Consider the following 25,181-nt stretch of genomic DNA (forward strand, 5'->3'; position numbering starts at 1 on the left):
GCATCTCGATTAATACGCCTATAGCTGGGGATCAAGTTCAAGGGCCTATAACTAGGATGATATGGACTCCATCGATTTGTTTTTCGTTTCTCCCTTACTTGCCATATCCCCGCGCCGCAATACCATAAATTGGTTTGGTCCAAAGCTTATCTGGCCGGCGGACAAACAAGCGATTATCATCTATTTGGCCAGCGTCAGCGGAGATTTGGCCTGGGAAGCTGCGCAGATAGCGCGAATTTCGCATAAAAGCCCTGGACCTTGGCGTACAGAGGATAGTAACGATTCTTCTTTCGAACCTAAAACACACCCCACGACCACGATGACAACGAACCGATCCGCCAGACTTCTGGTGTTGCTAGTGGTAATTGCATAACATCGGAAAGCGCGCTCATTCCAACGATCCAAGTACCATATCCTCTAGTGATATACCATCGATCGTAACGATCAGTGCGCCATTTCGGTCCCATACCACCCTTTTTTTTGCTGTTTTGTTTGTTTTGGTTAACCTGACTGACGAGTTGTACATATTTTATTGGAATTGGATACGCACATGCCTCGAAAACACAAAAAAAAACCACCCATCAAAATCGAATCCGAAAGCGTAGCTCCCGGGACTCTTGATACTTTGGATAACGTTCAAAGCGCTCGGCGATCACTCGAAAGTATCCTATGCAAGTGAAAAGAAGCAGTGTAATTGTTGGGGTCCCCAGACGAACAGTGCATTGACCCACCCGATCCCCTGCAGCTCAGACCCACTAACATGACCGCTCTCCCGGCTTCTTCTCTCCCCCACAGTTGACCTCGCTGGTGGCCAGCCACCAGGCGCATGCCGCCGCCGTGGGATTGAAGTGCGGCGGGAAGGGCGCCGTCTGCGTGGGACCGCTCTCCTACCAGCAGTGCCTGGACGACCTGACCGCCGGTCCGGTGGTGCCATGCCCTCTGAACACCCGCTGCGTCACCGACGGCCTCGAGATCTGCGTGCCCGTCAAGTCGGCCGCCGAGGCTCCCACCGCGGCGGTGGCCAAGATGGTCACCATCACCGACAGCCCCGTCAGCGAGTCCGCTTCGCTGGTGGCGGAGGGCAGCTCCAGCGCTGGTGCCTCCGGCCCGGAGATCTCCACCGAGGGACCCAGTGCCCCGTCCAGCGCCGCTCCGGTTGAAAGCACCCCTGCGGCCGTGGAAACCACCCAAGCTCCAATCGAAACCACGCTTGCTCCCGTGGAGACCACCCAATCCCCAGTTGAGAGCACCCAAGCTCCCGCCGAGACGACCACCGCGGCCATCGGTGAGACCACCACTGGATCGGATGCCCCACCGGAGACGGAGTCCACGATTCCGAGTGACACCACTCCCGCGGACACTACCATCGAGCCCGACACCACTGTAGCTCCTGGACAAGATCCCAACGCACCTGCGGAAACTACTCTGGCTCCCGGTCAAGTCGACCCGAACTCGCCCATCGATCCCAATTCCCCACAAGACCCAAATGCCCCCGAAGGATCTACTAACGAACCCGGTTTAACCGACCCCACCACTCCGGCTGCACCTGGTGCTCCTTCTGAGGGACCCACCGCCGCACCCGGAACTCCAGCTGATGTGACCACTGCTGCTCCTGGTGCCCCTGCTGAAGTAACTACTCCTGCCCCTGGTGCTCCCGCTGATGTGACCACTGCTGCTCCAGGTTCTCCCGCCGAAGGATCCCCTGCTGCTCCTGGCTCTCCCGCTGAAGTCACCCCTCCTGCTCCAGGATCTCCCGCTGAAGAGACTACTGCTGCTCCTGGCTCTCCCGCCGAAGGATCCCCTGCTGCTCCTGGTTCTCCTGCTGATGTGACCACTCCTGCTCCTGGCGCTCCCGCTGATGTGACCACTGCTGCTCCAGGTTCTCCCGCCGAAGGATCCCCTGCTGCTCCTGGCTCTCCCGCTGAAGTCACCCCTCCTGCTCCAGGATCTCCCGCTGAAGAGACTACTGCTGCTCCTGGCTCTCCCGCCGAAGGATCCCCTGCTGCTCCTGGTTCTCCTGCTGATGTGACCACTCCTGCTCCTGGCGCTCCCGCTGATGTGACCACTGCTGCTCCAGGTTCTCCCGCCGAAGGATCCCCTGCTGCTCCTGGCTCTCCCGCTGAAGTCACCCCTCCTGCTCCAGGATCTCCCGCTGAAGAGACTACTGCTGCTCCTGGTTCTCCCGCCGAAGGATCCCCTGCTGCTCCTGGTTCTCCTGCTGATGTCACAACTGCCGCTCCAGGATCTCCCGCTGAAGGATCATCTCCTGCTCCAGGAGCTTCTGCTGCTCCGGGTTCTCCCGCAGAAGGATCCCCTGCTGCTCCAGGATCTCCCGCTGAAGTAACCACTGTTGCCCCTGGTTCTCCCGCCGACGGATCCTCCGCTGCTCCTGGCTCTCCCGCCGAAGGATCTTCTGCTGCTCCTGGTTCTCCTGCTGATGTTACAACTGCTGCTCCAGGTTCTCCCGCTGAAGAGACTACTGCTGCTCCTGGCTCTCCCGCCGAAGGATCCCCTGCTGCTCCTGGTTCTCCTGCTGATGTGACCACTTCTGCTCCGGGATTACCTGCTGATGAAACCACGGTTGCTCCTGGTTCTCCCGCCGAAGGATCCTCCCCTGCTCCTGGTTCTCCCGCTGAAGAATCTCCTGCTGCTTCTGGTTCTCCTGCTGATGTCACAACTGCTGCTCCAGGATCTCCCGCCGAAGGATCCTCTCCTGCTCCAGGATCTCCTGCTGAAGGATCCCCTGCAGCTCCCGGATCTCCCGCTGAAGAAACCACTGCCGCCCCTGGCTCTCCCGCCGAAGGATCCCCTGCTGCTCCTGGTTCTCCTGCTGATGTCACAACTACCGCTCCAGGATCTCCCGCTGAAGGATCCTCTCCTGCTCCAGGATCTCCTGCTGCTCCCGGTTCTCCCGCCGAAGGATCTTCTGCTGCTCCAGGATCTCCCGCTGAAGGATCCTCTCCTGCTCCAGGATCTCCTGCTGAAGTAACCACTGCTGCCCCTGGTTCTCCCGCCGACGGATCCTCCGCTGCTCCTGGCTCTCCCGCCGAAGGATCTTCTGCTGCTCCTGGTTCTCCTGCTGATGCTACAACTGCCGCCCCTGGAAATCCTGCTGTCCCCGACGTTCCCGCTGGTGGTGCTCCCGCTGATTCCAACGCTCCTGCTGGTGGTGCTCCTGCTGGTGGAGCTCCTGCTGGCGGTGCTCCTGCTGGTGGAGCTCCTGCTGGTGGAGCTCCTGATGGTGGTGCTCCTGCTGGTGGTGCGCCTGCTGGTGGTGCTCCAGATGGTTCCAACGTTCCCGCTGGTGGTGCTCCCGCTGATTCCAACGCTCCTGCTGGTGGTGCTCCTGCTGGTGGAGCTCCTGCTGGCGGTGCTCCTGCTGGTGGAGCTCCTGCTGGTGGAACTTCTGCTGGTGGTGCTCCTGCTGGTGGAGCTCCTGCTGGTGGAGCTCCTGCTGGTGGTGCGCCTGCTGGTGGTGCTCCAGATGGTTCCAACGTTCCCGCTGGTGGTGCTCCCGCTGATTCCAACGCTCCTGCTGGTGGTGCTCCTGCTGGTGGAGCTCCTGCTGGCGGTGCTCCTGCTGGTGGAGCTCCTGCTGGTGGAGCTTCTGCTGGTGGTGCTCCTGCTGGTGGAGCTCCTGCTGGTGGAGCTCCAGCTGGTGGTGCGCCTGCTGGTGGTGCTCCAGATGGTTCCAACGTTCCCGCTGGTGGTGCTCCTGCTGGTTCCAACGTTCCCGCTGGTGGTGCTCCTGCTGGTTCCAACGTTCCCGCTGGTGGTGCTCCCGCTGACTCCAACATTCCCGCTGGCGGTGTTCCAGCTAATCCTAGTGCACCCGCTGGTGGTGCTCCAGGATCTTCTGCTGCTGGTTCCAACTCTCCCGCTGGCTCAGGCATTCCATCGATTCCTGTTCTGCCTGGCGGAGCTGGCTCTTGGCCACTCCGTCCTAGCATCCCCATTTTCCCGCCGATCTGGAGGCCTCAGATTCCTGAACAAGATGGCTCAGGTGCCGGCGCATCTGCTCCTGGTAGTGGCCTGATCAGTGGCAGCCTCAACCCGCCCCAACGTCCCAATCCCTTCTGGCCCAACTGGTCGAACTGGGTGAATAGCTGGCGACCAACCAAGCCGGTGACCAGCACAGAGGCTCCTGCCCAGCCGGAGGACCCCCAGCAGCCAGGCAACAATAGACCCGAGACAGCCGAGAGCGTGGAGCAGGCTGCCCCAGTTCCACCAGCCGGAGGAGCTGCGTCCAACGAGAATGCCTCCGTTGAGGAGGGCAACAAGGCCTCCAGTGATAAGTCCAAGGAGCAGGAGCAGAAGAAGCCCAGCTCGGAGGAGAAGAAGGAGAAGCCCAGCTCGGAGGAGAAGAAGGAGAAGGACAGTCAGGAGAAGAAGGAGAAGGACAGTCAGGAGAAGAAGGACAAGGACAGTCAAGATAAGAAGGACAAGGACAGTCAGGAGAAGAAGGACAAGGATAGCCAGGACAAGAAGGACAAGTCCAAGGACTCCAAAGAGGAGAAGGACAACGAGTCGCCAAAGGACAATGAGAACGACGACGAGCTGAGCTCCAAGGAGAAGAAGCAGTACGTCAAGGACCTGATCAAGAAGCTGAAGAAGGGCGACGAGTGCGACGAGGACGACGTCTATCCGGATGTCCGCGACTGCCGCAAGTACTACCGCTGCGAGGTGAAGAAGTCCGGCAAGCACAGGTTCGCCCATCTGCGCTGCGACAAGAAGGAGCGCTTCGACTGGCTAGCCCAGGCCTGTGTGCCCAAGGACGAGGCCCGCTGCCTGGAGAAGTAGGACACCCACTCCACTCCACACGGTAATCTCACAATCAACCGCACTGTTCTATATTGGCAATGATATTCTATGTGTAACCCTCGGTCCTACTTAATTTATTGCACTATTTAAAAAAAACCTTTATTTTTTGTTTTCCGCATTAAATCTTTAACTTTATGAAAATCTGGCAAATCAGGTGTTTCTTTTGGGTGGGGCACTTTATAATACACTATAAGGTTAAAAAAAAAAACAATCGATGACAAATCGATAACAAAAACTTTTCAAAAACGATAACGCAAAAGTGAAGAAAGTAGATCTTGGAAGAGTTGAACTTCCAGATCACAAAAAAAAAACACATTTTTGTTAATTAAGAATGTTTTTAAAGATTTTCTTAAAAAAAAATGTTTGATTATATAAGTAGTATTTACAATATAAATATTGGAGCATTTTGACTGTTTACTAATGTTATCCTCACAAAATTTTAAAAAATAAAACATTTTTAAGACATATCAAGGTTGGATAAGTTATGGGCTATGGGATAAAATCTTTGAACATTTTTAAACGATAACAAAAATTTTCGAAAACGATAACGCAAAAGTGAAGTTAAAGTGAAAAAAAAAATGATCCAAGAAGTAAAAGAGTAGCCCTCGGTGGAGTTGTGCCAGATCACAAAAAAAGTAATCACAAATTTGTAGAATTAGAATGTTTATAAAGATTTCTTTTTTTAGTTTTTAATTATATCACGAGTTGCCCCTTACAAATATCGGAGCATTTTGACTGTTTACTAATCCTTACTTATCCTTGCTAAATCAAGGACGGATAAGTTATGGGCTTTGGGATACAATCTTTAAATATTTTTAGATAACACTGTTAAATCAAAAAGCTAGCCTCTTGAAGCCTGCTTTAGGAAATCAGACTCCCCAAAGGCGGAATACATTCGACTCCTTTAATTTTAATCGGTCCTTCGCACAGCTGTTTTGACTCTGGCCCGGCCAGCACTTTTTGTTCCTGCCAATTTGCTGATTATGCCCGCCCATCCCCCTCGAAGACGCATAATGAGCGAAGGAACTTTGGCAAAGTTCCGCCGAGGAGCTGCCTTAAAGCATCTCACTTACACTTGCCAAGTTTTTTTCCTATGTAAATATTTAGTGTAGCATAGAATTTTGAAGTGAAACGTAAACAGGAGCAGAAAAAAGGCGGCGAGGGGCAAGTGCATTGGCTGGCTCCGGGTGGCCAGAGGGCCAGAGCCGAAGCCGGCAATCCCACTACCCAGTACTCCTCCAACTGCTGGATGTGCCCGGCAAGCGGGGGCAAAAAAAAAAAAAGGGGGATTGGGGGAGTGAAGCAGAGCAATACACTTAAGTTGATTCGCTGTCATCCATTGCAGCTCATTTATCATTAGACGGAGTCACACAGGACCAGGCCTGGCGACAGTTTCAGTGTCGTCTAAGCGGGACGAGGAGCAGCACCGGCGGGAGCAGGAGGCGGAGCAGGATCAAGGACGGGGGACATGGGCGCGTCAAGAGCAAGCCCAACACTTTGCAGGGAGCCAAGGCAGGGAGACCTCCTCGACAACGACGACGACGGCGACGGCGACGAAGTAATTCAATTTTTATCGTGGGTAATTTTGTAACGAGAAACGAAGCAAGCAAATGCAGTGGGTTTTGGGTTGGGGTTGGCGTTGGTGCTGGGGTTGGGGGTGTGTGCCATAAAGGACCCTGGCTGACCGGGCTGATAAGAGCGAGATGGAAATGTTATACAGCCACTGACACGAGAATTGCGGTCTGACAGCGAAAGCCAAGGCCTTAACCCTAGAAACCTCTAGAAACCATCACCAAACCTATTGTACCAACCAAATAGGAATCCTACAAGCAAATTTGGAAAGGAAAATAGCTATTTTATCCCCTAAACACGTCAATTAGTCCTTATAGTTATAGTATAGGCAAAAAAACTCGAGGTAATCATTTTTTTAAGCAAAAAGGATGTTTGTTAGTTCGTGTTTTACTTTTTCTGGAGAGGATTACCTCTCAAAATCAGGTTTGTTATCCAATATTAATAAAGCCTAGTAAACTACCAAGTAAGATTAACCAAAAACTGCAAAAATATCACCCCAAAACTGATTTCTATGAAAGGAACTTCAGGATAGCGCCTAGAGGGTTAAGAGCTGGACGAACCGGGGTCAGGAGCAGGCCGAGCGGGCGTCGTGGCACGGAGTGGTGCAACGCAATGTGCGACCATACGTTGAAAATTCAATTTGCCTGATGACTTGCTGTGGTTTAAATACGGCCAAAAAGCGACAGCGCACATTAAACTCATTGCCGCCGTTGTGGCCAAACGGATAAAAGGCGAAACGGACCGGCGACGGGCACCATGGCTACAGGACCGGCAGGACCGGCAGGACCTACAGGGCCGGCACTCGCCCGTCCATGTCCAGCCAGCTGCACATTATATACTTATGCATGCGATGCAACAAAAAACAACGACGAGGAGCCACAAAAAAATACAAATTTATATATATAAATATATATAGATATACGACAGCAGCAGGACAAAAAATAAAGCCAGCAGTGCCAGCAACAAGAGAATGAGACAGCGGCGCGCAAAAAGCGTAAACTTTGTTAACTCCATTTGACAACACGACGGCGGGAGTGGATGGATGGAGCCTGGAATCCCGAGTCCGGAGCGGCGAGGCCGGCATGGAATCCAGGCCGGCATCCTGGCCACATGGACCCACTTGAAGCCAGGCCGTTGATTGTATTCATGCGCTTGGAAAATCAATTTTTATTTAATTAATGTGCCTCGTTGCATGCATTACACATATGCCGCTCCGGGGGCTGGGGGGTTCCTATGTAAAGCCCAAAGCCAGGGATATGTGGGCTGATGACCATGCGAAAGTTGCCAGGCCGACAGCCGGAGCTGTGACTTGGCTTAGATTAAATTATCGGGTGGTGCAAAGCTGCGTGGCTAAGTTAAAATGGGCTTCACTCACTGACCCAGCTCCATGGGTCCACCGATTCGACATACTTTTTACTTTTTTATCCTCGCTCTTGGGGCGAAACAACAAGGGTAATGCTCCGAAAATCAACAGTATTTTGGTCAAAACAAAAATTGGCAATGCTGGTCCTGCAAAAAAAAATGAAAATTTGGGAAAATGACTGCGATTAATTATATATCTTGTAAGCTGTTAAAAACAGTGCGTTCTTTGGGTCTCTGACAATTTTCGGCTAAGATACAGCAAAAAAGAATCAAGAAAAATAAACGATTTTTCGCCAAAAAAATAATATCCTTATTTTTCGCCTAAAAATATTCAGTATTTTGGTCGAAACAAAAAAAGTAATGGTCCAAAAGTAGAATGCCATACCTTGCCGAGCTCGTAAATTTCCAATCGATTGGCATTCACACATTTAAAATTTATTTTTTTGAAAATTTTTTGCAAAAAATGGCGATGCTACCCCTTGCAAAAAAATTGAAAATTTTCGAAAATTTTTAGTTTTTAGAATCAGCTTGGAAATTACTGCGATCAATTATGCAGCTTCTTAGCTGTTCAAAACAGTGCGTTTTTTGGGTTTCTGACAATTTTCGACCAAGTTATCATTTTTGTAATCAGTAAAAAATTAATATTATTATTACTATACAGGAAATAACTTTAGAGAGAAGTAACATTTGATCACCCTCTAGGTGGTTGTAAACTACCCATATACAAGGCCTCTTGGACGACCTCTAAGGACTACCAAAGGAATCTGAAACTCCTGCTCATCCTACGAAACCTTATCACTAATGCTAACTCAAGGCATCTTTCCGCCCAGTTGATTTCCGCTGAGCCACCTTTCGCAAGACTTCTTAAGCGCCCACGAAACCGCCGCGAAGCCCTTCAACGCCAACTCCAACCCCATCCACATCCGCATCTTCATCCTCATCCTCGAAGGGGAAACGAAGTGAGCCACACCCCAGTGGCCAGAGCACGGCTCTGGCTGTGGGAATTCGAGGAGAAGCCAGTAACATCAATCAGCGATCCCATCTAAATGCCATCAAATGGCATTTTCCACTGCCGCCTGCCAGGCAGCACAATGACGCCGCGGGGAGTTTCCCGCCGAGCGGCGGGTGGCCCGGAGGAGGGGGTAGCCAAGTGGGTGTTTGTGGATCTGTGCCGCCTGCAAGGTGCTGCAACAAACAATGGCGGAGCTCACTAACGGGCAACTTGTACTTGTATATTTAATATTCACATTTCAATTGTTTTTTCTTTGTTTTCCTTCGTGGGAATGTGTGTGGGCGGTGGGCAACCAACCAAACCCCTCTCCAAATGGGGTTCATTGCGCAATTTATCCAGCTCCTGTGCTCCTGCCGAGCTCCAGGTTCGGTTCGGCTGGGTTCCCTGGCCCCAGTGAGTTTTCCCCTGTTTGCTTTGACTTTTGAGCTTTCCATTTCTTTTCCTTACCTTTCCTTTCCTTGGCTTTCGCTTCCTTTCCTTTCTGTCGCCGACAGCAGAGGAGCTGCCAAAGGAATCTGGCAACAGTCACCCCTGGCATATCCTATGCCCGCCATTTGCCTTTTATTTATAAAATTTTCATCAAGTTTCGTGTTATTAAAAATGGAATATATTCTCGCGCGAATACGCAATGGAATATTAATAGCATGAAAGAGCTTGAATTTTAACTCAGATTCACGAATGACTGGTGTGTAGGTAGCAGCCAGAGCTACGCCAATCCTCCGAGTTCGGGAGTCAGTGCAAAGAGCGAAAGGTCCTCTTCTGTCAATGCGAAATCTGTGCATATCTGCGGCTTATCCCTACGGGTCAGCATCCACGTTTACACTGGCTGACCAGGCGTGAAACACTGCAAGAAAATAGGCCTAACTCTTCTGCCGAAAAGAAATACAACCGAAGAATGAGATATACTCGTATTCCATACAAATTAAGAAATAAAATAAGCCCGAATAACACTGTAAGTTAGCTTTATATAAAATAATAACTAATTAGATATATTTTTTTACAATTAGGATTTTTTTCTACTCTCTATGGATTTTAGAGAGTTCGAGTCGCTTACAATTTTTTTCTATTATTTATAAAAAGCATTTCCTCTTAAAAAATATTTTAGAACTTAAGGAAATATAAATAAAATAAATGTTTTCAAATAAATATTTTCTATGGATTTTAGAGAGTTTGAGTCGTTCACGATTTTTTCTAGTATTTATAAAAACTATATACTGTAATAATATTTTAGAACTTAAGTAAATACAAGCAAAATATTAAAAAAATCAACATTGTACAAAAGATGTTTTCAAAAATAGCTCAATCCAAGGCCTCTTATTTTTTTTTTAGTGTAAGAACAAAAGAAAATAATTTAATGTAAGCCTGCACCAAATAGGATTAAAAGTAAACTGTTTTCACATGAATTTCCAGCGACTTTTTACTTATTTGAGTTAATATGGAGAAGAGAAACGGAAGGCTTTTTACACAATGTAACCTGTCCTGTATTAGACCCAAATCTTGGTTCATATAGACAGAAAATCATTGGGAGTCAAACATAAAGTACATATTGAAAACTTACCATTTTTTTTTCAGTGCACACACGCATCCTGGCTGACAGAACGTGCTCCGTGAACGAAAACATCCTCGGCAGCTCCATTGTACACAAGAGAAGGGGTTGATGGCCACCACGTTGACCCAGTAAGCGAACCCAAGTCCGAATCCAAGTCCTGGCCAAGCGGGGTGCCAAAGCTCGCAGCCAGTCAAGCCGAAATGCTGCGAAGGTGTTGCTGCCAAAGGTAAAGCCGGGCGCGGGGTAATTGCCCTGAAAGGCCGCTGAAAGCCCTCAAACAAATTATAAATTGCCACCAACGCTGCGAGGCGAGAGGCCCGGCTCAAAAGAGGGTTTACAACATTTGACGGCAGCGGCCCCAGTTCAGCTCACTCATTACCACGGCTCCAGCTCCAGCTCCTTGTCCTGCTCCGGTTCCTGCTCCTGCTCCTGCTCCGCCTGTCTTATCTGAGGCCGCTGATCCATCACCTGGCTGCTCATGGAGTCCCGGAGCCCGGAGTCCTCGGCTTATGAGACCGTCGTAAAGAATTTTCTGATTGCGTGTGCATTTTTAATGCGGCCTGCCTTTTGGCCTTTCAGCCACTACGCACTTCATTCATCAATGTGCCTGGCCTAAATGGAGCCACTGCCACCGCCTTCCGTCCGCCAAGACAAATGATGATGTGTATCCAGATTCGTTTTCGACATTTCCCTTTTGTTTCACTCGGAGTTGACCTGCTGCTCCTCATCCTCCGCATTTGCACTCCTTCAGGGTTCGCTTACTTTTCTAGAGTGATTTGCTATGGAAATATAAGGTGAATTTCTATATTATTTATAAAGATATTTAAAGCCTATATATCATTTTAAAGTAGTATTAATAAAATATAATTATAATATATATAGGTATTATATATATATGTATTGTATATATATAGGTATTATATATATATAGGTATTGTATATATATAGGTATAATATATAAGTTTTAAAAAATCATATGATATATGATCAAATTAAATTAAATTTGTGATAATATCGGATTTAATTCATATTTTTACTAGTTAGTTTAAATTACAATATCTATATACTATATTAATTTTTAAAAATATATGTTACATGATCAATAAATTTACATTTATATAATCTATAGCTAATTAATACAGATAAGTTATTTTCATAATAATACATTTGTTTAACAAATATTAGCATTACTGGAAAAAAAATCGCTTGAGTATAGTCAGAAAATATTACAAATAAACTTAGTTAAACAGAATAGACCTCTAAGTACTTTGATTACAAAATGATATAACATATATTAGTTTAATTACATAATTACAATTACATATTAAATTCTACAAATTTTTCGGATACATACATTCAAATGTAAATCTTGAAACCATTAAAGGGTATACGGATTTCGACCGTTAAGGACCTGAGCTCCCAGTGCTTTCTTTGATTTTTATAAATTTTAGATGGCACACGCCTTTGCCTTTGCCATCGCATCGCATCGCCTTCACCTGCGTTTGGCGTTTGTGTTTCTGTGCTGTTCACTAATGAAATATGAATAATTAACACTGTGTTTTCTTTTTGTTCTACTTCATTTGGTGTTCATTATTTTTGGCTCACTGCATTTGGCCCCGGTATTTGACTTTTGGCCTCGCCCGCGTTGTCATCATGGCGAAAGGATTCCCGTGAATACCGGCTAATTACGCCGGAGCGAAGCCAATTATTAGGCCAATTATTTATGCAGAAGCCACTTCTTGCCAGGGCGATCAGAGTTAGATGTTCCAAATGGGGGCTAACGATCACAAAATTGTACCCGCAAACTACTTATTTCTTAAATTGTAAAATAGACTTAACATAGAATTATTCTTACATATTTTATAATATGACTTCTGCGAGAAAAATAATTATTTTCCAAAACTAATTGCCATGTCTTTGGTTACTTATATATAACATAAAGCAGCAATAATATGTTAGTTACATTTTAAATACAGTCTGGTTACATATTATTTTTTAAGTTGCAGCTTTGATTAATTTTTCAACGTAAAATTGTTTTCATATTTGATTATAATATTTGTAAAAGTAGATATACATCGGGTTTATTCTTAAATGCTATTAATTTAATTAATATCAAATTTAATTGTAGTTTAAGATATGAAAGTATGCTTTAAACTAGACACAACCAGTATTCTCCTTTAAAAAGTGAAACCAGTACGTTTTTCGAGCACTTCAGTAGAAAGTTTATAAATGTATCAGTTGGTTTTTCTGTTTTTTGCAAGTTAAACTGCTAGGCTGGGGGGCTTAAGGGCTATTTTTGGGAGCGCCCTTTCTCAAATGGAACGCTCTCGGTGTCGACGCCCCTGACTAATTTGCCACTTTTGTTGTCGCCTCGACGGGACTTTGGATTTTCTGTTTGTTTTTTGTATTACATTGCCATTTTTGGCAGTTTTTTGCCATTTGCATGTGGCAGGCAAACCCTTTTCAAGGGCAATTTTGTATTCAAATGATGTTTGACTCGCTGTCCGACCCCCTTTATCTGTCTCGCTCCCGCCATTTAGCTGCGGTACGTGTTTGGTGTGCACGGCCCCTTTTTCCATTTTCTACCATTTTCCGAGGACCCCGTAGAGCCCCTTCCCGACGAAGTTCTCATTCGCACGTAATTAGCTGTTAATTTGGACCACCACTTGGCAACCGGGCGTGGAATTTACTTTGCAACTTCACCATGTTTCGGCGTGGCACAGATCCTTTAAAGGGAAATTGGGGAAAATGCCCTTGATTTGCTGGAGGAAAGTGTATAAGCCTGGCTTTAATGACAGACATATCGAAATGTCTGGTTTTAACTCAGTATGGTTATTATTCTTAAATGGAAATAGGTTTGTTGTAAAAAGGTAGGTTTTAACTGCTCACTTTTGGCTTAATTAATTTTCTAAAAGTCAGTAAACAGTCTTGTGGCGGTCAGCAAAGAGGAAAAATATTCATTTTTAAGGAATTTTGCAGTCTTTCTTAATGTTCCTAACAACTTTTTTCAAGCGAAAGCCACTGCTTTGCGTGTGCTGATACATTTTTGAGCTAACCCATAACATCAATAATAATATTTAATTAAAGTTGAAAACCAAAATGAAAAAGTAATACATCTATGTAGGCTTCAAATTAGCATATTTTTAGGTTGTGCTGTAAACTTTATACCTAGGAAGATGCTTAATACCAAATATAAATACCAGTAAGTATGAAAAAACCACTAACGACTTGAGTACATACCATATACTACTTTACAAAGTCCTACTTTAGGGTGTCAGCTCCTTGACCACATCGTCCACGAACTCCTGGAGCAAGGCGGTGGCCTGTTCGTCGGGGGCCTCCATGATCCTGTCGACGATCTCCCAGTTGAAGTGCTCATTCAACAGGCCTCGCTTGATGACAAAGGCGGGCATCATGATCTCGAAGTAGCGCAGCTTCCAATGGGCACGCAGGCGGGGAATACAGACGCGGTTCCTGACCACCTCGCTGTCCTCCACCTCGAAGATGTTGTCCTCCTCGCGCTCCTCCACCGCTGGCGGGATCACCACCTGGGCGGCCTTTTTCTTGGCCCGCAGGCGGCGCCGCTTGGGCGAGGGCGGGCGTGGATTGGACTCCGGCAGGCGGTTGGCCAGCTTCTGGGCCCATGTCCTCTGCAGCACCCTCAGCGACTTGCTCTCCTTGGGGGTCACTCCCTCCACGTCGCCGCGCAGTCCACTCATCACGCTGGCGATCAGCTCCAGGGGGAAGCGGCGCGACTCCGGGATCCAATTGCCATCGGTGGGCACTAGCTTCTTCATACGACCAGCCATTATTGGTAATTAAAATCCTAAGCACATTTACATCTAGCATCTGAAAAAGCGGCTAATAGAGATGGGATGTGGGGATTGATTGCGCAATCGGTTAATCCGTACTATCGATATCGATTAATTTCTTGAGCTTTGAGCTTTCAGCATGTTTTTACACTGAAAAAAAAAGAATATTAAGGTGATGCAAATTAATTATTACTTACTCAAACTAATTAAATTTATGTTTTGTTCTCTTAATTCTCCTGGAATAAATTATTTTAATAATTATTTTAATTTTGGATACAAAATATTAAAATAAAAATATTTATTAAATACATTTTATTTACTTGTAGTACATTAACAACATTCTTATTTATATTTTTATATTATATAATAATTTATTTTTTATTGTGACTACATATAGATTTAGTTGGCTTTTAAAAGGGAAAACGTTAGAAAAGAGTTTTATATAATATTAAATTAATTTATATAATTCCAAAATGGTATTGGGATATGGGAACTTTCGAAAATCAAAAGCGGTATTCGTTTCGGTTTCCGGATTCTGATTGATTGGCTCCTGAGATACATCTTTGATTGAGTTCGCTGCAGCCAAACAAGGTTCTTCTAGAGGAAAAATCAACAGAAGAATCACCTAACACTCTGATTTCAGTGCGATTCTAGACTAATCCGAAATTAAATAAACCCAGTTCTAATATTAACCTTATAAACAGAGCTTGTATATAAACTGAAAAGTATACAATAAAATAAGAGAGATTAGAAAGTTAGAGATACTGCACTCAAGATTGCAATGCATTGAAATTGAGCGACAATGTACTATATGATCTTTAAAAGTGAATCGTATAGTGTCAGGAAACGCAAAATCTATCTATATATTTCAGCCTAATAATTTAACCTACACTAGCTGCCTCAAAAACGTTCATATATATAAAATATATATAAAATAGAGGTTAATCTAATATCCTACTTTATAAACTGCAGCTCATATCTCCAAATGAACTTACCTGCTGTGATGAAATTTAGAATCCAAAACAACCCGCATTAAGATAAACCCAATGAAAGCAAAACCCAAATCTATTACAAGAGCTTCGGATCTATAAAACCCCTACGGGCATACCAACTGGTTTAACGATCTTCAGTAAAATGCGATAGTGGGCCGCGTTCAAACGCTATCTCCTGCCCGTGAAAAGCAGAAATAGTTATCTCACCCGCTTTTGGAAACTCACTACGGGCCAATAAAATGCTTGGCCTAATCCCCCGATTATCATCTGCCATTGAGGTGGCCTTGTCTGGGCCCGAATCCGGATTGCCATCTCCCGAGGAGGGTTCACCCCGCGTGAACTGCTCCCGGGATGACTGACAGGGCGGCGATGACTGGCCGATTCCCGGCAGGATTGTAATGGCGGTATCAGTGCAAACAGCTGCCATACTTGGATGACAGCGAAAACAATGGCTGGACACAGCCGTCGGATTATGTAATCTCGGACAGGCGCGGAGCTCTTATCGGAGGCCCCACTGTGGGGGCCATTGACAAGGGGGTCTTAAGACGCGGATAGATAGTGCCATCATCTCTAGATAAGGTCGTACGCGAGAGGGCCGTCAATAGATAATATTTAGAGCAGGCAATTTGGAACTGGACCCGGAACCTGATATAAAGACGAGGCGGTCGCCGTGATGCGCTTAATCGTGATTCTCCGCCGACGGAGCCGGGAAGTGGATATTGTTTTGGTGCCTCAGTGCTCGAGATCGTGCCGAAATGTCGTCCCTCCTGAACGCCACCGTGCTGGCAACGGCCGCCACCGTGGTGCCCGACTCCCAGTTCATCTTCAACTCCACGGACTACGCCGTCTTCGCCCTCATGCTGGGCATCTCCGCGGCCATCGGCGTGTACTTCGGCTTCTTCGCCAAGGGCGCCGACACCACCGAGGAGTACCTGATGGGCGGCAAGCGGATGAAGACCATACCCATTGCCATCTCGCTGGTGGCCAGTCAGCTGTCCGCCATCTCCATCATGACCATTCCGGCCGAGATGTACGCGTACGGCATCAACTGGTTCTTCAACGTCGTCTGCATGCTGGTGGTGGTACCGCTGCTCAACTATGTGGTGATCCCGGTGTTCTACAACAACAACATCACGAACTGCTACCAGTACCTGGAGATGCGCTTCTGCCGCGAGGTGCGCGCCATGCAGACCTTCATCTTCATCATGACCATGTTCTTCATGCTGCCCATCTTCATATTCCTGCCCTCGCTGGCCTTCGCCCAGGTGACGGGCTACAATGTGCACATCATCAACACGGTGGTGTGCGGCATCTGCATCTTCTACACCATGTTCGGTGGCATCAAGGCGGTGGTGTGGACGGACGTCATCCAGGCGGCCATCATGGTGGTCTCGGTGGTGCTGGTCGGCGTGATGGGCGCCAATCGAGTGGGCGGCCTGTCCGAGGTGCTGCGGATCGCCGGCGAGGGCGGACGACTGGACGTTAACTACAACTTTGATCTGACCACAAGGTCGACGATCTGGAACATCTTCATATCGGCCACGATCATGTGGTCGGGCCATGTGGGTCTCAACCAGAGCTGCGTCCAGAGAATCGTATCGCTGCCCTCACTGGGCCACGCCAGGAGGGCTCTGGTGCTCTTCGGGTTCGGCTTCATCCTCATCATGTTCTTCAACTGCTTCACGGGCATCGTGATCTACTCCCGCTTCCACGACTGCGATCCCATCGAGTCGGGCCACGTCTCCAAGGTGGACAAGATGGTGCCGTACTTTGTGCAGGACACCGTCGGCCACTTGTGGGGCATGCCGGGCGTCTTCATCTCCTGCGTCTTCAGCGCTGCCCTGAGCACGCTCTCCGCCAGCATTAACTCGCTGGGCGGAGTGGTCTACTTCGACTACATAAAGCCGCACATTCGACACACGGAGCACCGGGCCAACGTGATCATGAAGCTGTTCGTCCTCTTCGCCGGCATATACTGCATCTTCGGAGGCATGGTGGTGGAGAGCTTCAACTCGATCCTGCAGGTGCTCTATTCCGTCGGAGGCGTTAGCTTTGGATCCACCTGTGGGGCCTTCATGCTGGGCATGCTGGTGCCCAAGGCCCATGGCCGGTCCGCCTTGGCCGGAATCTTGGCCAGCATTGCCTGCATGGCCACCATCGTGATCCTGAGTTGGGGTCGCAACCACTACGACCCCCTGCCCACCAGTACGGCGGGCTGTCCAGCTGCCCCGCTGAATGGAACCATTACCAGCACGGCTTCCACGATCCTCCTGAGTGGCACGGCGGAAGCACCTGCGGAGGCGGAGGGCTTTAGCATTCTGGACCTCTCCTTCAACCTGTACGCTGTGATGGGCTTCGCCATCACCTGGCTGGTGGCTATCCCCCTGAGCTACATCCTGAAGCCGAGATCCGGCTACAAGCTGGACCCCAGTCTGCTGTCGCCGGTGGTGCAGCCCTTCGTCGGCTACACACCGACTCCCACGGAGGAGCCGCTCCAGCTGAAGTTGGAGAAGCCCGAAAAGGTCTAAGGATATGTGAAGTACCTCTCAAAAGTAGAATATGCCTGATGGGAATAGGGATGATATAGGAAAGGACTAGGCAGGCAGTATAACCTCTCTATCTCTTAACAATCTCAAGTTAGATTATAAAGCTTTACCTTTTTTTTAATGTTTTATTAAATATTTACTGTATTGTCGAGTTCTATATTGTTTTATTAATGTTAACCAAAATTAAATTTATTTATAAGGGATGAGACACACAAGTCACCAGGGGCTCAAAATCATTTTGAATTGGTTTTTAGGTGTCTAAAAGTATGCAGCGAAAGAAATACAGTCTTCTGGAGTTTGAAATATACCGTTGCGTACTTTTAGGTGCCACGTAATCTATTTAAAGTGACTTTAAAACCTGTTAAAATATTTATACGGACTTTCTAAGTACTAAATAAAGTAATAAATACTATAGGAAGAACTCCGATAAGCCGCGATAGCCAATCAATGCCTTGAGTGCCAGCATCTTTGGGGCGCTTTAACGAGAACGGTGTCATGTGAGACGTCACAAGGACCACGGAAGAGCAAACATTGGGGCACCGCCCCCCGGAGTGCAGGCCCGGACCCCGGGAGCCCACTGACAAGCAAATTACTTGACCGGGGCCACACCAACCACAAGTCAAGGTACGGCTGGCAGCCGTTAACTTTGCAGCTAATTATAAATGAAATCCGATATCAGAAGGCACACGGAGACACGCCTTTGTGCGGCACTCGTACACACGGTGGGTGTGCCCCCAAATACACCCCGAAACCCCCCTCCTAGAGCACACACACACACACTAGCAGCCGTCGAGCACACAGACAATGCCAATTCATTTGGAGTTTGGAAAGCCCTGGTCTTGGAGTCCGGGAGTCCTGGAGTCCTGGAGTCCGGGAGTCCTACGGGCCGCCAGTCTGTGGTTCTCGGCAAACAAACAAATAATGAAAACAGCACAAAGGGGCGGGCAAACGGGGGGAGGGAGGGGCTCTTGGGGGCGGCGGTGGGCGATTGTGGGCGTGGGCCGAGAACAAAGTGGAAAATTCATAAAATGTCATTGTCGCTTTATTAAAACGCGCCAAAACCTTCACGATTCCCCACTTGCAGCGCCATCCATCCCTTCTAACACACAAATGTACACTTAGAGAAAGGAAAGGGATATTAAAATTGATGCACATTTATTAATTAGTTAAAAAAATACCCCTAAATCCGTATACCCCTTCCTTGACTAGCTGACTGTGGATGCTTAAAAATCAATTTCAATGCAAATTCAATTTTAAATGAAAATTTATTAAATGTTTTTAATTTATAGGCTTTATTATATCTAGGTTATATGACCATTTCAACAAAAACATAATCAAACTTAATTTTTTATTTAATCAATTTGTATTATGAGTTATAGTACTTCAAGAATATTTGCTTAGTTTTAAAGGTACTTTAAAAAATATTTGAAAGAAAAACTTGATTATAAATATATTTAGAAATTAAAAAAAAAAAAATTCTAAAAATCTTTTATTTTAAAATTTAATGTGAATCTGATAAGTGTTCAAGAAGACAGATTTTCTTTTATGTACAAATTCAAATATTTTTTAAGAATTCTTTAGAGTTCAACATGTTTATTAAATATTCACCTTCCTAAAAACTTTATTCGCAATATTTCTCCCGGTGCACACACACATAGATGTCAGCGGCGGTTAAGCGCGGGGGTGTTTCCGGTGGGGTCGGGGGCAGGGGTTGGTGCTTAGGGGCTGGGGGCCGAGTGGGTGGGTGCTTTGGCAAATTGGGCGGACGGCGACGTTGTCTGCTTTTCCATCGACAGCTGTTGGCGTCATTTACAAAAGCTTTTTGGCCGTTTTATGGGATTTTGCAACAGTTTCATTTTCATTTTGCGCAGGGCGCACACACACATCGATGGGCAGGAAGGGGGGGGGGTGCTCTAGGCGGCGAGGGGTCATAGTGTGAGGGGGTTGCAGGGTGCGGGGCTGAGGGGGTCGCATAATGCCGCCATTAGAAGTTGCCGCCAAGCACTTGCTAACGCCAAAAGATGATGATGAGCAGCAGCAGCAAAAGCAATAGCAACAAGGACCATATGTGGAGGCAGGGGCGGTCCTCAAAGGGGTCCCCATCCCAGAAAACCATATATTGTGACTACCTATAAAAAATAAACTATTGAAAAGCATATGGAAAACCATAAGAAAACCCTACTCTTCATATTACTTCTTTATAATATTTTGAAGGTATTTATAATATGTTTTTAATAATCTTAAAAGTTTTTACTTATTTTGAAAAAAAGAAAGATCTATAATCTCTACGACATTATAAAACATAAGATGTTAAACAGAACATACTATATACTTTATAATATACTGCACTTTAAGAGTTTCTCTATATCATGGATATTTTAAGATATTAAAAAAGAAAGATCTGTAACTTATACGATCCTATAAAATATAAGACCCTTAACAGAACTTCTCTTTTACTATGTAATATACTGCACTTTAAGAGTTCCTCTATATCATGGATATTTTAAGATATTAAAAAAGAAAGATCTGTAACTTATACGATCCTATAAAATATAAGACCCTTAACAGAACTTCTCTTTTACTTTATAATTTACTGTACCTTAAGAGTTCTTCTGTATCATGAATATTTTAAGATATTTAAAAAAAGATCTATAGCTTATACGATCCTATAAAATATAAGACCCTTAACAGAACTTCTCTTTTACTTTATAATTTACTGTACCCTAAGAGTTCTTCTGTATCATGGATATTTTAAGATATTTTCAGAGCAGGACCTCTTAACTTTCCTATGCTGAAACCCCCCTCGTAATATACTGCGTACGCCCCCTAACACACCCATGTAGGCCATATCTGTATCTGTGAGATGTTGCGACAACGATAATAGCTCCAACGTTTGTTGATTCGTTTGCCGTCTATGTACGTCTGCCTGGCCCATCCTGCGAGTTTCCCCCGCCCCGACAACCGTTTTCCCTTGCCCATTTTCCCGGCGTCGTCATCGTCAGCGTCATATTTGAACTTTTAATATTGACGCCATTTAACACGTTCTGGTGGAAATTTTATAAATGACTCTGTCTGTCGCTGGCTCCCCACTTTTTGCCCCTTAACCCCGGGAGAGCGCCCTGAAAGCCCCCTATAAAGCCCGCGAAAACCCCCGGAAAACCCCCGGAAAACCCCTTGTAAACCGCCTGTAACCGACAACCTTCGATCCCCATCGACGCGACAACGAACAACGATGATAATGATAGAGTCGATGATGCTGATAGCGCTGATTATGCGGCTGACTTGGGCTGCGAGTAGTTCATTCGATAAATTACCCGATTGTTGTGGCCTTTCGAATGATAATTGAATCAAGGGATTGCTTTCAAAACTTTGCTTGGGTGTAAAATCCAAGGCGTTGCAATGAGTGCCTTTAAAGCAAATGGCACTGGCTTTTCAAATAAATCATATTAATTGTGCGAAATTGTGATAATAATACGAGTAGGTTGAATAATAAATTGAGAAATTATTGTCAGGCTTAGTTGATATTCAAATGGTTAATAATGTTATTTTGCTATCTTTTCATTGTCCTTTTCTAATATATTGTTTCTAGATTAACACCACAATTATTAATGGATTTTTAAAATAATAAGATGTTTATCGAGTGATTGCTTGATCTTCCACTTTAGCCGATCCCTCTCCCCCATCGATTGCCCCATTCAAGCTGTCAAAAGTCACTTGCGGCTTTTAGTTTGGATTGTCTGCGAATTAGCTGGAGAGCAAAACACTTAAAGCGACCGCGCAGCTCAATCACAGCAGCTCCAGGACTTTTGGGGAACGGATGACGTCAGGACACCGGGACAAGGGGACACGGGGACATCAAGACATCAGGACATCAGGCATCGGGACACGACAGTGGAGTCGCTATCGAATGACAGGAGTGTGTGGCATCTTATAAATCGATATGAGTGTCTGTTGCACAGACAGCGACTGAGACTGAAGTTCGATCGTTACGCCCGCCGACAAGAGTGCCTGTCCCAGCATGCACCGGAAAAAACGAACGACCACATAATTCGCCACAAATCACCCGACTTGCAAAATTTTAGTTAAATAATGCCTTTGTCCTTTATTTGTTTAGGTCGATATTTTAATTTTAATTTCTAAGGCTGGTCCAGTTACTAAGCAATATAATTAACAGATATTATATATATATATTTTCTTGAAAATGTATTATATTATAGAAGCTTATAAAGTTTAATATTTGTAAATTATAAGGATTCTTACGAATATCTATTTCTGAACCTATAACAAAAATATAAATACTAAATTAAAAAGAGGCGTATCCTTAGTTACAAATATTTAAATATTTATATTAATATTAAAAAATAGCAATATATTTTATATTTGTGGTTTTTAAATGGTAAAGCCATCTAATATATTAATATCAATAACTATTTCTAAAGCCATAGTAACACTTAGGGAATTTACGAAAATATCCCACAAGTAAAGGAGTATTTTTTTTAAGTACACTACTTTTTTTCCCGTGCATCGTCAGGGGTGCAAATGGGCGCAGGGGCTGTGGCATCGCGTCATCTTGTCAAATATTTCGCGCTAAATTAACACGACAGCGCGCCCAAATGGAGTAAGAAGATGTCAGGCGGGCCGAGAGGACAGAGTCCTGGCACAGAGTCGCAAGTTGCAAGTGCCGAGTCCTCGAAGGACGAAAAAAGAGTACAGCTCAAGTGGTGCAGGGGCCTTGCAGGGGGGGCTGGCCGACTCCTTTGCACATACTCGTACATAACTCAAATAGCGACGCAGTTGTCTGCCCCCGAGTGTGTGTGTGTGTGTGTCTGTATGTGTGTGTAAGTGCATAATTTGTTGGCTTTGTGCAACACCCCCGAGCACCCCCTGCCGGCAGCACCCCCTGGAAGCACCCCCTTAAATACCCCACCCCTTCGCCCCGTGAAAGGCAGACGAAGCCGTGCAGGCATCAAGACAGGCCAAAAGTCGTTTGGTCGGCCAGGACACGGCGCTAGTAGTTCGGAACCGAAGTTTCTGTCACCCTCCCAGACTATTTTATCTCTTGGAATTTGGCTAGATTTTTAGCAAACTTAATAGGATCGTTAATAAGCCTAAAATACACCGATCTATCGAGTTTCATATCATTATCTTTAAAAACAACTTAGTTTTGATAGTTTGGTTTCAGTTTCTTATCATTATCTTTAATAATATCTAAGTTATCTTTCTCTTGATCTTTGTGTTATGATTCCCAGAAAGTACTCAAGAATATTATTTAAGCACACATAATACTATCAAAAAAATATATGATATTTCAAGATTATGATCCACTCGTACATTTTTTTAATAACTATAATATTACTATTTATAACTAAGATGTTTTAAGGAAGGTAAAATATATGTCGAGATAATAATCAATTAGTATATAATATAATAATATATATACCCTCAAAACTTTAAAAATATTTTATACTTTTTTGCAGGATCTAAAAAGGGTTTCGTAATACTCAGACCCCCAGAAAGGGTATCAAAATGTAGAAAAGGACGGGGACAGGGACAGGAAAGATGCTCGCAACAGCTGCCGCTTGCAAAAGTTAACACTAACTAAGGACAGACGGGAAGACAGATAGGGAGGCAGAAAGAGAGGGGGCTTGATAGACAGAAAGGGACGGCAGGAGAGTGGGAAACAAAGACAGAGAAAGCGACACAGACACGGCATATTATTAAAAATGATAGCAGCAATTTAGGCGCCGGCGTAATTAAAATTAGTCAACCTAATGATGCATCATCATCATTATCAGGCAGCGGTGGCAACGAGTGAGCCTGCCACTCTCTCCACAAAAACTAAAAAGGTAATAAATCGGCATCCGAAGTTCTTGAAAGGCGAATATATTCAGGAGAGAAAATCTAGGATGGTAGTGTGGAGAACTACGAATCTATAAAAGAAAGGCTCATAAATAAAATAAAATTAAAAATTAAATCAAGTGGTTATTAAACTATTTTAAATGATATAGTCCAATTACAATTTTTAAACTATGTTATTTTCCTGTAAAAAATAGTAATGGTTGAGGGAAAGCGAAATTGTTATTATTCCAAGTGTTTGCTAACGAAGCAAACATTTTATAATATAAAAATATTTAAAAAAAGGGTTCCAAAAAAAAAGGATTTACTTCAGAAACGAACTATTTTTTTTTAATTTTTATGTGATAAATATACTCTTTATACAATACTTTAAAAGCAAATAATATAATTACAAATGTTTCAGCCCATAAAATATCTATTAGTCCATAACTTTAGATACTTAAATAATCAAATAAAATTTAAGAAAATATATATTATCCTTATTCCCAATTATAATTCAGTTCAACGCCTCGCACATAAAGTTAAAAGGGTTTTGGATAAATTTCCGCGGTCGTAACTCTCTGCTTTATAAGCCAGTTGTAAGTACATAATTTTCTTGCATTTATCCCCCGTTCGATGACGTCACAATGGGGCGCATATGGCTCGAAAATTGAGTGGTGGGTGCGTTGGGGGGAGGGCTATGGAAGTACAGGCACCCAAGGACGCATTAAAAGCCAATAACAACATCCGTGATGAGCATGAAATTAATTTACAGAAAGCACTTGATGGGCTTATTGACAGACGCGGGCATCGCACATTTATAGCTGGCCATGTTTGCTCTAAAACTGTTGTGCCAGACTGCGAGAAAGGGGTGGGGATATATGGGGGGATGCAACAATAAACAGACGCACACTTATTAATTAAAAGCATACATTAAGGCCATACTCACCCACACAGACGCACACATGGAATAGGGCTTTATGTGCGGCCAGATCATAAACTCCATAAAATCCTTATACTACCACCATCTACCATGGTCTCCCTTGTGCACTGCTAGGAAAAATAGTGGAAAGCATTAAAAAATCAAAAAAATCATATAAACAGGTCTAATATATTATACATAAATAAAATGGTTTACTATATGTAAGGAACTTCAATTTTAATGACTTTTAAGTGGATTAAAAAAAAAAACTATTCAAAAATTAATAGTAAATTGTAAATACTATATATTTAGATATTTTTTTATTTTAGATATTTTTACGTTTTAGATATCTTCATAAAGCCGATCTACTTCCTATAAAAGCGGCATCCGTTTTACAGTTCACATATGTATTATAACAATAGAAGACATAATATAATTTTCCTAAATATATTTTTAAAATGGAATTTTTGTGCCAATTTAAACATAAATTTTGAATAAAACATAAAAGTAATTTATATTTTTATATCCTTGCAAAACGATTTTTTTTTTATCCAAAATTATTCCGAATGAAAGGAGTTTGCCCCCAGTTTTTCTCAGTGCCTGCTTACAGCAACATTTGGTAAGCACATTGAATCGCCTTCTTGGCCTTTTTGGGGATCGGAATTGGCTTTGGTTTTGGCTTTCGCTCTGGTTTTGAGCTTGGAGCTCATAAAAATTGGCTTAGACCGCATCAGCGTTGGCTTTCGTGTGAGTGTGCG

General features: G+C 45.0%; 3 protein-coding genes across 10 annotated transcripts; 2 read left to right on the forward strand and 1 right to left on the reverse strand.

The window, feature by feature from the left end:
- Nucleotides 1–246: 246 nt before the first annotated feature.
- Nucleotides 247–4,971, forward strand: LOC108024773 (basic proline-rich protein). Of its 8 annotated transcripts, XM_050888852.1 has the most exons (5): nucleotides 247–361; nucleotides 796–3,181; nucleotides 3,284–3,352; nucleotides 3,485–3,553; nucleotides 3,656–4,971. In XM_050888852.1, exons 1-5 carry the CDS (start codon nucleotides 320–322, stop codon nucleotides 4,798–4,800), a joined length of 3,711 nt encoding a protein of 1,236 aa, XP_050744809.1. In that variant the 5' UTR covers nucleotides 247–319; the 3' UTR covers nucleotides 4,801–4,971. The 8 variants fall into 8 exon arrangements, with proteins under 8 accessions (XP_050744809.1, XP_050744806.1, XP_050744807.1 ...); XM_050888849.1 differs by having other exon boundaries at nucleotides 796–2,458; nucleotides 2,855–3,564; nucleotides 3,703–4,971; XM_050888850.1 differs by having other exon boundaries at nucleotides 796–2,458; nucleotides 2,939–3,564; nucleotides 3,703–4,971.
- Nucleotides 4,972–9,821: 4,850 nt separating this feature from the next.
- Nucleotides 9,822–14,153, reverse strand: LOC108024480 (moonshiner). Its single transcript, XM_017094400.3, has 2 exons — nucleotides 13,557–14,153; nucleotides 9,822–11,095 (listed from the first exon to the last, which is right to left on the reverse strand). Exon 1 carries the CDS (start codon nucleotides 14,123–14,125, stop codon nucleotides 13,583–13,585), a length of 543 nt encoding a protein of 180 aa, XP_016949889.1. The 5' UTR covers nucleotides 14,126–14,153; the 3' UTR covers nucleotides 9,822–11,095; nucleotides 13,557–13,582.
- Nucleotides 14,154–15,820: 1,667 nt separating this feature from the next.
- On the forward strand, nucleotides 15,821–17,817 carry LOC108024812 (sodium-coupled monocarboxylate transporter 2-like). Its single transcript, XM_017094936.3, has one exon. It carries the CDS (start codon nucleotides 15,876–15,878, stop codon nucleotides 17,646–17,648), a length of 1,773 nt encoding a protein of 590 aa, XP_016950425.1. The 5' UTR covers nucleotides 15,821–15,875; the 3' UTR covers nucleotides 17,649–17,817.
- The last annotated feature ends 7,364 nt before the right edge of the window (nucleotides 17,818–25,181 follow it).

The sequence above is a fragment of the Drosophila biarmipes genome, chromosome X (assembly GCF_025231255.1).
Source record: "Drosophila biarmipes strain raj3 chromosome X, RU_DBia_V1.1, whole genome shotgun sequence".
NCBI lineage: Eukaryota > Metazoa > Arthropoda > Insecta > Diptera > Drosophilidae > Drosophila > Drosophila biarmipes.

Bases quoted from the DNA above. Each gene is read 5' to 3' on its own strand.
- LOC108024812 (XM_017094936.3), top strand. From the start codon at position 15,876: ATGTCGTCCCTCCTGAACGCCACCGTGCTGGCAACGGCCGCCACCGTG.
- LOC108024480 (XM_017094400.3), bottom strand. From the start codon at position 14,125: ATGGCTGGTCGTATGAAGAAGCTAGTGCCCACCGATGGCAATTGGATC.
- LOC108024773 (XM_050888842.1), top strand. From the start codon at position 320: ATGACAACGAACCGATCCGCCAGACTTCTGGTGTTGCTAGTG. The intron at 362-795 runs GTAATTGCATAA...TCTCCCCCACAG, and splicing joins GACTTCTGGTGTTGCTAGTG to TTGACCTCGCTGGTGGCCAG. The intron at 3,565-3,702 runs GCTGGCGGTGCT...TCCAACGTTCCC, and splicing joins CTCCTGCTGGTGGAGCTCCT to GCTGGTGGTGCTCCTGCTGG.